The sequence below is a fragment of the Anoplopoma fimbria genome, chromosome 14 (assembly GCF_027596085.1).
Source record: "Anoplopoma fimbria isolate UVic2021 breed Golden Eagle Sablefish chromosome 14, Afim_UVic_2022, whole genome shotgun sequence".
Lineage (NCBI taxonomy): Eukaryota > Metazoa > Chordata > Actinopteri > Perciformes > Anoplopomatidae > Anoplopoma > Anoplopoma fimbria.
In genome coordinates, this window is record NC_072462.1 from 14231259 (window position 1) to 14243324 (window position 12066).

The 12066-nt window shown below is 40.9% G+C and overlaps 2 protein-coding genes across 2 annotated transcripts in view; one reads left to right on the forward strand and one right to left on the reverse strand.

Moving 5' to 3' along the window:
* LOC129102063 (astrotactin-2-like) overlaps nucleotides 1-12066 on the forward strand; it is a 238733-nt gene that overhangs the window by 182962 nt on the left and 43705 nt on the right. The window contains 1 exon segment of the mRNA XM_054612005.1: nucleotides 8937-9259. Coding sequence (XP_054467980.1) covers nucleotides 8937-9259 — 323 coding nt within the window.
* trim32 (tripartite motif containing 32) lies at nucleotides 667-5073 on the reverse strand. Its single transcript, XM_054612006.1, has 2 exons — nucleotides 4985-5073; nucleotides 667-4240 (listed from the first exon to the last, which is right to left on the reverse strand). The coding sequence occupies exon 2, from the start codon at nucleotides 4226-4228 to the stop codon at nucleotides 2171-2173; it is 2058 nt and encodes a 685-aa protein (XP_054467981.1). The 5' UTR covers nucleotides 4229-4240; nucleotides 4985-5073; the 3' UTR covers nucleotides 667-2170.

Below are 12066 nucleotides of genomic sequence, written 5' to 3' on the forward strand. Positions count from 1 at the left end.
TGGCCTAACAACAAAACAAATACATCATGTAAAATAAAAATGCACAAGGAAATGACAGACTTCACCTGATGCTTTAGTTTGGATCTATTTTTTTTTTTTTTTTTTTTAAACCTTATCACTCAAATGTGGAAATATTAAAAACACTCATTGTTTTTGTTACAGTTTGATTTTTAGATATGTATATTCGCATGTTGCTGTTTAATAGGGCTCCAGGTGCAGGATTAAGTTCTTTATTGAAATAATTATTTTTTTTTAAGGCTGAAACGGAGTCATAGTGTGGTTGGAAGAGGGAAGGCATATATTTACTATTCACAACTTCATGGACATAGAATATATAACATATATAAGGGTGGCTTTCAGTGAATAACTTGTTCCCCATATTTAGGCCACTAAATATTGTGATTAAAGTTGTCTTCTAATGTTATTTTAGCTGAAATCATAATCTCTCTAATGCTTCACATGGACACAGAAATTCAATAAAGATAATGAATCAGATGCGCGCAGATATAAAACAATTAAATGTTGACTACCTCTAACTTGAAAAACACTATACATTGCCTGAGGGAGACACAGCAAGTAGGAAACAACACCCCAGTGTAATAAAGCCAGGCTGTGTGTGTGTGTGTGTGTGTGTGTGTGTGTGTGTGTGTGTGTGTGTGTGGCTAGGGCTGAGAAAACAATGGCATCAATTATCTGGAATAAACACCAGGTTTGAACAATGTATTTAAACAGTATTCAAGTTGTAGATGCCTGTTTTAGTCCTAACACTTAACATGTTCTGGGTGCTGGAGCTATTTAGTGTTAGCTATAATGTCATTGAAACAAAAAGTAATTTATAGATGATTGTATGATGTAGCTGAAGGTAAACCCATAGGGAATAAAGACAACAAAGCCCTGAAATTGTAAGCAGTGTTACAAAAGTCATCTGGGACCTTTGCTACTCTAATCATTATGGACACAACTCTGAAAAGTAGGACTAAAACTTGAAGCTTCAGTGTTTGAGATCAAACTAAAAAATAAAAAACCAGCAGAAGGAGTTATAGTGAGATGTATGACAGAGAGAGCTAGAGTAGGAGCCAAACGGGTGACAATAATGTTATCTTGTAGATGGTTACCTCAACCTGCCTCCTAGTGACAGAAGTGAGGCTGTGGCTGGGAAGTCACTAGGAGAGGGTTGAATGAAGGAATATACAGAGAGAAAAGCGTTTGTAAAACAGGCAGTAGATTTTTAGTTATTTTTGCTTTGGAAAAAAGTAATTTAAGCTCATGTGCTGCTAGAAAATACCCAGCACACAGGCTAACTAGGCAGTATTAATTTGTACCGGGACTTAAAAATAATGCGGTTTACAAATCAAACATCAGTAACCCCAAATTCGGAACCCATTGAAAGAACCCCATGAAACCCATTAAATGACAGATCAACATTTCCCCATATCACCCATCTTTCCTCCAAATTCTATCGTGTTGTGATTTTATTGGTCGACCCTATATCATGTAGGTAACTTATTATTCTACACTTAATGTTCCCTGAATGTTACTGAATGCAATTCATTGAATGCCGATACTTGGTTATTCTTTTCCCATTAGTTAACTGCCCAGTAAAATGTAAAGGTGCATTCAGAAACATCAATGTTACTCTGTGCTACTAAAACACTAGCAAACAGTGCTGTGTCAACAATAAAGTGCTTCACAGGCCAAAAGCCTTGGTATGCTTATTTCATATGTAAATACATATTCTTTTTCCGCTCTTCTTCCTCTCATTTTTTTTCTTTCGCAAAGTAGAGACAGATTAGTGAAAGCCATGCATCACACACAGTCAGGCTTAACGGTGGCTATATCAGTAAAACAGATGAAGGAAAATCATCTGTACTTTGTGCCTGCATTTGTCTATTTTGTTGACAACACAGTGTTGTGATCTATTCAAATAATCAGGAAGGAAGCAGCTTAATGGGCATATTTTTAATTTTAGGTATTAATTTAAAATCCAGTGGGTTTTAAACTGAATCAAACTACCCGCAACAATTATTTATTAACCCAAGTGAAACATATTTGGACTGCAGCCAAACAAAAGTGAAAGATAACAGTGTGATTCTACCCTTTCCAAACGTTCATACAAACGCGTACCTACTAAACCTCTCATGCTCATGTGCATATAGACTTGATTGTTCCTCTAGGAAGTGGAGGAGTGCCTCCTCTGAATGTATGTGTAGACTTTCACACAGTGGTCCCAACAATCCAGCACTAGCAGTTGTCCTTTCTGGGTGGTGGCCACTCCTACAGGGCACGTCAGCCCTTCCTGAATGAGAATTTTGAATCCACCCTCTTTGGGAAACTGAAGGATTTCCTTCCTGCCACTGTCCGTTACCAGCAAATCCCCATTGGCATCCACACACATTCCAGTGATACAGCGGAAGTCCTCTGACTCCGAGAAGAAATGGCTGAGCTGCTTGCCTAGCTGGCCATCCTTATCAACTGAGCCGATGGAAAAGCCACCTTCCAGATGGGGCTCATTGTGACGTTTCTCAAAGTTCAGGGCTAGGCCCTGGGTGAAATAGACCGTTCCAGCTGCATCACATGTCACAAACTTTGGCCTCACAGCAGAGCACAATCGGTTGTAGCTGACCACACCTACATTGCGTTCCACTGCTAGGCACCACAGCTTGCCACCTTCCACATCTGACACCACAAACTGACCTGATGGCATAGCGGTAATGCCCCAGGGTTTGATTAGCTGGTTTTTATGGCAAGCCACACATTGTCCATCCATAGTGTAGACTTTAACTGAGTTATCGTAGTTGTCAGTGACCCCAATCAGTCCTTGAGGAGTGACAGCAATGGATAAGGGGATGAGGTTAGGCAGATCAGCCCCAAGGAAGCTCAGGACAAAGTTGTCAATGCTACTAGCACTGCGGCGAATTTCACGCTGGAAACCTTTGCGATTAAAGATCTGGATGCGGTAGTTGCCACGGTCAGCCACCAGGACCTCACCTTGTGGCGTTACACAGACGCTGACTGGTAAATTGAACATGCCAGGTAGCGTTCCCTTGCAGCCCATTTTCTTCACAAACTGGCAGACTGGAGGCCCTGCACTTGCACCAGCTCCTCCAGGCGATCCCCCACCTGCATCCAGGGACTTTGACTTAAAGCTGCATGGTGAACCACAGACCGCCTCCTCTGTAGCTGCAACCATGTCAATGTCTCGGTAAAGATCCACTGGAGCCCGCCTAACACCACCATAAGCCCCCATTGCTCCAGCTACACTCTCTACGTCACCCTCAAGTTCGGTCTCCAACCCACTCTGCTCATCCTCTGTATTGACAGAATAAGCATTTGTGGTCACTTGGCCCACTTCTACAGGTTTCAAGTGCGCTGTTCTGACCAGCCCTGGCTCCTGCAGCTGAAACATTGTGGGCAAGCTACTTCTCCAATCCAGCTCTTCATCATCACTGCCTTCGCCATCATCCTTTAGCAAAGCGGTATCGCTCTGCCTCACCAGCATTGTCAGATAATCACAACGCGACACCACTTTTACCTCTGCAATGTTAAGAAGATATGTTTGCTCTTCCAGGACCCGCCCATTTAGCTTTTCGACTTCTGCCATGGAAGCTGTGAATGTCCTTCGAGACCTGCTGAGTTGCTCTTGAATACGTAGCTCGGCTGAAGTATAGTCCTGCTGCACTGCCTGGGACTTAAGTCTCAAAGACTTTGAAATGCTTTCAATAGCTGTCTTTTTCTTCTGAATTTCGCCCATGACATCACGCAGAGAAGCCAGTTTACCACCCAGTTCTTTACGACGCTGTTCAGCGGCCACCCTAATCGGCTGGACTGAATGGCCTTGGTGAAGGTGCCCTTCCCCTTTACAAAGCTCACAGAGGACTGTGGTGCAATCATGACAGTACTGTCGTGGTAGGCGGTTGCAGCAGGACTTGCACATAAGGGCGGCAGCAGCGGCACTGCAGGATGTAGTACAATCGAGGATCTTGAGCACGGTGAGATTATCGGCCAGCTGGGAGATACTGCTCATACGGGACACCTTGCTACAGAAAGGGCATCGCACACCGTTTATAGTATTGGCCAACAGCTTCTCTAGACACTGACGGCACACTGTGTGACCACACTGCAGGAGTTTGGGTCTCATTTGATCCTGGTTGTAGGTCTCCATGCATATAGGGCATTCAAGAACCTCCCTCATTAACTCGGGGTCCAGCGGGGAAGATGCTGCCTCCATGATGGTCCTTCCCTTGAGTTGGAATAAACAAAAAGAAAAGGAGTTTTTGTATTACTGTACCATTCTGTGTGAAATTCAACAAAGAGTAAAAAAAATTGACAATGTCAATAAGAAATAAGTATGTATTATGTTACATTCTTGATCCATCACAGTTATTTCTGCATGCAGCAGTCATTTTACAAAAGTATTGACTCCGACTATAATAAAATAAAATATGAAGTATGTGGCCAGCTGTAAGTAGCACAGCCAGTGAGCTCTTCTCTGTGTCAAACTAGCTAGCTGTCGCAGTGTAGCGGACATACCGCTAAATATTACTTATAGGGTGACCTCCAGTTTAACAGGAAACCATTTACTGACAACTATAGTTCAGTTGCATACTATTGCTGCTAAAAGAAATATGCTTAAACAACAAGGCACGTAGTTGTCTAAGTAGCAGGTAAGCTAATTGTTGATGTGAATCATTGAAACACGATCGTCCCACGCCATATTTACAGCAATAACTAGGTCATCTCTAAGGGCAGGATTGTGCTTAAAAATAGGCTGACCTTGCAATCCAGACTTATGAACGAGTTGCATTGAGAATTCCCTAATTTTAGTCAAGCAAACCGTAGGCCTCTCCACAAAACAACACAACGTGAACGCGACAATGTTATTCCACATTACCACAGGGCTGCTTGTGATCAACGTGCATTTGATACATAAGATATGCAGCTCATTGTAATGTCTCTCTGTCACGTGTCGACCTTCAAACATTACCTTTTTCTTCAAAATATTAGCTTGTTTGGAAGTTCAGAGGTTCTGATGGGCGTGCTGTGTGGTTCTGCTGCTGCAGCTACAAGTGAGAAACTGCAGTGTTGACGACCTGACGTACGCTTTGCTACGTAGCACGCACAGCTCCGAGCTAGAACGGTTTTGATTGGCTGCTGCGTGGGCTTGCACAAGGACTCACCAGGGTCCTAATGCCGATCAGTCACGGTCCTGATCATAGGACAGTGCAGTTAATTAGATTTTTCTGACTTGCCTTATTCCCAACATTGCCATATTCACACAACAGAGGACGAAGCAAAGCCTTGATTTAAATTGTATTTTAGTGTATTTTTTTTTATTAATTTCCATGCACAGTACCTAGTCTAAAAAAAAATTTCCTGGAAGAATACTATTTGTAAAACTTATCCTATTTTATAATGCAAATTATCCTGAAATGACAGTGGTCCTTTCAGTGTGCAGCAGGAATGCATACTTTGTAATTGTACCAGGCCATCCTTAAAAGAACAAATATACACTGGCCTATGAGTGAACAAGTAAACAGACCTGTAACTGAGAAAATAAGTCTCACAGAGAACCTGAAGCAGGCTATTGCTCACAGGCTACAACTGCATTTGAAAGAGTCCAGATGTGGTGACATGTTTAAGTTTTTAGACACGAGACAGTAATTATAGTAATAGACCACTAGATGTCAGAATAAGTCTTCGAGAAGATGTCCGTTCAACACACACACCCCCTAAATGTGGGAATTGGTACGCTGGTCAAGGACAGAAAAAATGTTCTAAGGAAATGTGGAATATATAATGTATTGCATTGTATTCTGGCTAGAGTTACTGCTGTTAAACTAGTTTATATGGCAAAATATAACTAAGTTGAATTGTGTTGGTACTTTGCAGACAAGATACAGCTCACACAGATGCATTTTTTATTAGCATGTGTCACTTGCTCTACCAATATTGTGCAAGGCTGTGTAAAATTAATTGGAAATATGAGCCCCTGTAGATAAGTTTGGATCAGAAGACTGTGGTAGCAATAGCAGCTGTTCTAATAAAGCAAAAACAACAATGACAACACTAACCACATCTAACAGCAGCTGTATTAAATTGCTATGGAAGATATCTGACACCTTAGCTGTTGTTGCCTGGGCAACATAACCCTGGCCAGAAGGGATGTGTCCCTCATGAGTAATTATACTGCAACCAGTCTACAAAGACATTTTAATTAACAAAGGCAGTACAAGATCAATGGCAAGGAAATTCACTCATTTATCTCTGCACTATGTTTGATGACAGGCAAGTGAGCATCAAATTCATTCCACACAGCAGACAGATGAGGAATGACGGCCCACTCCTTTAACTGCACCAAAATGCATGCTCTCCTATTTAATTCACCCTTGTGAAGGGTGTCAACGTTGGTCAGATGTCAGTAAAACTGTACATTACACAAATAAACAGAGACATGCACAAAATACTTTAGTGATACCAGATGGAAATTGTTACAGCAGTTTGCTATTAGTCTCAAAACAAGTCAATAAAGAGGGAAAACAACATTTTAAAGGTAAAATGCAATGCACACTATTAATGTGAGCTAATTTTGACAATCATAGTACCTTACCTATAATTTATCCTAGCTATTATCTCCGACAATATGTGACAGTGCCAAATCCTTCATCAAATGTATTTGTTTACATAGATGTAAACAACTGGATTGAGTTAAAGGGGTTGAGAGTGATTTATACCTGCTAGCCACAACCAACCTTATGGACATATGAGAGGTGAAGACAGCTCTTTTCTGTGTCTGTGTTGCCTCAAGAAGTGAAAGTATTTGGGTTCTTGGGCCACCCCTTGAGCCTGTTTACATACTGTTGCAAATGAAGTTACCAACCACCCTTTCAACTGCCTGCCAGTGTCTTACAGACGCACACAGGGAGTAAGCTGCAAAGACATGCATCAATAAATGTATGTACAGGCTCAGTTTTTCATACAAACACACACCAGGGTCATAGCAACAATTGAGGACAGGGTCATGTCCTTAGATTAGGAAGTGACCTGACTTGCAGTTTGTATTTAAAAATGTAATATTACACATTGCATATACATATATATTTGATTTTTTGATTTTTTGTGTTTATCTTACCAGAACCTCCACTGGACTCACAACCACAGTCTACTATTTAATTATGAGCTCTAAGGCTTTTTAATACAACATAAACTGACCTATTAAAGTAGTAAATGCTATGTAATCACATTATTTTTGCTTGTAACCTTTGCATTGTCAACGGTACAGAAAAGAAAACTTATTGCAGCTTTGAGTTACATCATGACTTTTTGGTTTTAATTACTTGGTTCGAAATTGAAAACTCATTTCTGATATATTTTAATTAAATATTCTTTTTTTCATGAGTTATTAACATGGTTTAAACGTCACATCAACAAATATTAGTTTGAAAAAAGTCTTTGAAAGCGTCCCAACCCGTGTTCTTTTTTCTTTTTTTACGGAGCTGTTACATGCTTGCTGGTAAAGCACATGGGTCGGCATCTGTTTTTGTTTGAGAAATGAATAGTTGAAAGTCAACACACCTCTTTCATGTCTTCGGTTACCCTATTTAACGTTGTTGATATTACAGGAGTCCAAGTGATATTTCACATGCAGACCTGTTTCACTCCGTCTCCCACGGAAACACACTTGGGTTTCAGGATTTTTTATTTCACTGTCATTAAAATGGGCAAAAAAGGGAAATAAGTCATTTGAATTACTAACCCTAATTGGTCCCAATTACCCCACCTTGAATAATATCAAAGGTTTTTGCTGCTGTCTTACCCCCTTCCGTCGGGTTTGGGCTTCCTTCTGTTTTGTGTGGGTGCATATGTGCACTTATGTAATATGTATGCATTGGTAATTTCCTCCATCCATCCATGTGTGGGGATTGATTGTAACTTAAACATTTAGACATTTATGTGATTATACTCTCATGTCGGTCTGATGTTGTTTTTTAGGACAACAAAAACTTCAATAATCTGCAGGGCTTGGTTTACTCATGACAACCTACATCAACATAGTCAGTTTTTTTTTATCCATATATTAGTAGTTTGATTAGGGAATACATACATTTGCAGATATACATTTGTTATTCATTGGGATATGTGCTGACCGATGATGAATCATGTCTCAAAGCAACATCCAAAGCCAGTAATTCCTACTCGAATACACCTTTTTGCCACTAGAAAGAACACCATATCACTAATTTGGAAAACTCTCATATTTGTCTGTTCTTGTTAAGCAAATAGACACAAATGCTCATCTGCCACATCAGCACAGATGGCAAACAACATGGGTCCACTGTAACATGTGGCCTGATGTATCCTCCAAATGAAACACTCAACACCCAAGTAGCATTCTCTCCTGTTTTTACTCCTCCCCTGCTTCTGTCGTCGCCTCTTCTTTTCACATGGTGTGTTGTTGTCTCTGAAAGAGGAAATGATGAGGAAGAATCCCCCCAACTCTAGTGAGAACATCAAATAGTGGTAATTGACACTCAGGAGAAGAAGCCAGTGACACCCTTCCTCCCTTTCCCTCCCATTCATCCTTTGTCTATGAAAGCTGGTGACAGTAAGGGATTAGTTGTTGTTTTTTTCTTCTTTTCCTTGGCAGCAAGTAAAAGTAAATCCAGATGTGGACGCTTTATGCAACTGAGCGACTGAATGTTTTTTGCTACTCGAAGTGAAGATCCATAAATTATTTTATGGAAATAGAGCTGAGAGAAAGTTGGGGAAGTGGGGATTGGTTTTATCATTTGTAAAGAAAACACATGAAAGTGAAAGAGATGTTTTTTTCCCCTACTCCTGAAATTAATTTAAATAATAACTGTTGTTAACTTTGTTTTTCTTTATCTGTGCCCCATCATACCTATACCCTCCCTCGCTATTCTGACTACCCATTTCAGAGGCAACGGACCAGGGGGTTGGTGGAGGTGGGCGACGTGAGCTGAAGTCGGTTCCCTTCATCAGCTACCTGTCGGCACTGCAGAAGAGCCAGTTGTTGTCTGACGACATGGTGAATGGCGTGGAGATCCGATGCGAGGAGAAAGGCAGCTGTCCAGCTGGCTGCCACCTGTGCCATCACCAGGCCATGATGGGAGGAGTGTCAGGAAGAGGCCGCACTGGTAACAGCAGGAGTGGAGAGCAGCCTTCCCCCATCCCTGTGCTGCTGGAAGTCAGCCGCGTGGTGCCCCTCTACAGCCTGGTCCAAGACAACGTCACCAAGGAGGTGAGAAAGCAGCATGGGGGTAGGGGGTGTGTGTTTGCTTGTTTGCACGTGCATGTGCATGTGGATGTGGATGTTTTTGTAGAAGGGGAGGGAGAGGCTGGAAGAGTGACCATAAAAACAGAAGGAGAATCAAGTCAAAAGATCTGAAGCGTCAACATACCCACTGGAGTTGGGGGGAAAAAAGCAAAAATAATAAAAAAACATCCACATCCAGAAATAAAGTTTACTGTAACATCAATAGTATTTCTGAATGAGAGGAATGACACATAATATCACCGAAGTCTGGATCTCTTTTAAATTCTGAATTACTCATTTATATGGATATGCATGGTGTCAACTTGCTATTAGACCAATTACAATTGGTTGGGATGTGGTTATATTTCCACTTTTGCAAACGGAAGGTCATGGTTAATGTGAGGCAAATTAACATATATGTTAAGCTGCCCTGTGACAAAAGGTATTATCTTTTCTGCAAGTGTAGGAGGCATATCTTAATTGTTCCGTATGTTTTTCTTATATACAATCTCATGGTGGTGTAATCCTTTCAGGCTGTACATATCCATTGTCCTCTGAAGCGGTTTATCTGAGGCAGTTGTAACAAATTGCCTCTAGGTGGCATTAGTTGGTTAACTTTGACCACTGGAATTGAGCACTGTAATACAGGGGCATAAAAAGATTACATCATGGTTTTCTGCTCTTGTGGGGAAGTCGATGTGTGATATAAATATAAATATAAATATAAATATATATATATATATATATATATATAACTAGTGGCAGGATATCAGCCTAATGGCCATTTTGTGTTTATGATTCATCCTGTATGAAAAGTTGTTGGATCTTTGTGCAATGAAAGTTAATCATACCAGATGTCTTTGCCTAAAGGTAATTTAGGAGGGGGTCCCTGGCTTCATTTGACATTTAATTTACCACATTTTGCTTTGTTTGGGCTTCATTTTGACATTGTCTTGCTAGATGACATCCAGTAAATGTCTCTGTGCGTGTTTAAGCCAACGCAGAGCTGTTTGCAGGTGACTCACACCCAACACACACGCCCCCCCCTAATCAAGAATCTAATTACCTAACCGTCACAGATTACCATGCAACAAAATTGTTGTACACACAAATATATATATATATATATATATATATATATATATATATATATATATATGCATTCAGAGGCAACAGACAGATACACACAGCAAAGCCCCCTGTACGTGCCGCCCATGACAAGCACCACAGCCCCAAAGAAAAGAAGGCACAATCAATATCAGACGATCCCTACTGGGCCTCATCAATAGCTAAACGTGAGGAAGAGCAAAATGTCTCTTTTTCCCTCTCTCCCAAACACCTCGCTATCCATCCATCCTTCTCTCTCCCCCTATCTAACCCATGGTCTTCTGTGTATGTATAGAGTGAGATGTATGAGGAAGAGGAGAAGGGGTAGACTGCAGTGGATCGCTCTGGCAAGCCCTTCTGAGCTAGCTTGAGGCAGGATTATTAGCTTCTTATTGATGTCATCGACCTCTTGGGAGGGAGGGGAGTCCATCACTCTGCTCCTCTTTTCCTCTTTTTCTCTTCTTCTCTTGGCGGCAACTGCTGCTGCTAGTCTGAAAGGCACATACGTATATTGCATTAGAGACGAACAACAAAACAACCTGCCCCTCCACACACACACACACACACACACACACACACACACACACACACACACACACACACACACACACACACCCACACACACGCATTAACACACACACACAACTGCTCATTCTGTCTGTTTGTCCCTCTCTCTCCCTGTCTCTCACACACACACGTTTGCTTGAGACTATCTTTCTACTTGACTGGGTCTATCTGGGAAGACAGCTGCCATGTTGAAAAAGCTTTCTGAGATATGAAGTTTTTTTGTGTTCGTTTTTACCTTAAACCCCCTGAATCCATCAAAATAGAGGCTCAGTTGTCCAGCTTATGATTAGATGTACCAAAAACCGGGTTTACATGGACCTGTCATTCTTCTTTGGCCCCCCTTTCCACCTCCTTTCTCTGCTACCTCCATCTTTCAGTGGCCGCTCCCTGACTGTTTGACAGGACATGTCATGTCCCTTTCACATCAATCTCCTCGTTATTAAGCCAGAGGGAGATTTAGTTTCAGGGAAAAGACCATGACCAGGATTCAAAAGAAAGATAATTCATCTGTAGAAATAGCTTGCTTCGCGTGGCTTTGTCAAATAGGAAAATGGGGAATAAGGTATTTCTTTGTACAGGTGCACAGCACTGACATTACCAATGACTAGTTAAAGATTTTAGGAAAATAATACCTGGGATGCAGGTTATTTGCTTTAGGATCAAAGTTTGTCCTAAAACCATAAAGGGTTAGTGTACTCTAATAAAGAAAAGAAAACATTTTGTCTCTCTTACCTCTTGTGGCATCTTTCCATGCTGGTAGTTTTATTTTGAAGTTTCCAAATTTTAAGATGTCCATCCCTGATATATTTGCCTCCATGGAGATGGTATCACTGTCCAACAGTTGCTATAGGTTTCTTCAGCAGGAATAACTTGAAATTAAAACTTACAGTAAAGTCTGTGGATTCTGCAGAGTATATGGGGACACTATTTTTCTGATGTTTTAAGTTTTTAAGTGTGATGTTTGTGCTTTGTTATGTTATCACCACACATAAACAAATTCCTTTGTACATTTTTTAACTCTATTTTTATCCCAAAATAATAGCAAATAAGAGCAAAAATACATACATGGCTAAATAATGGGGGCATTTTTTCCCTTTTAAATTAGTAGATACTTCATC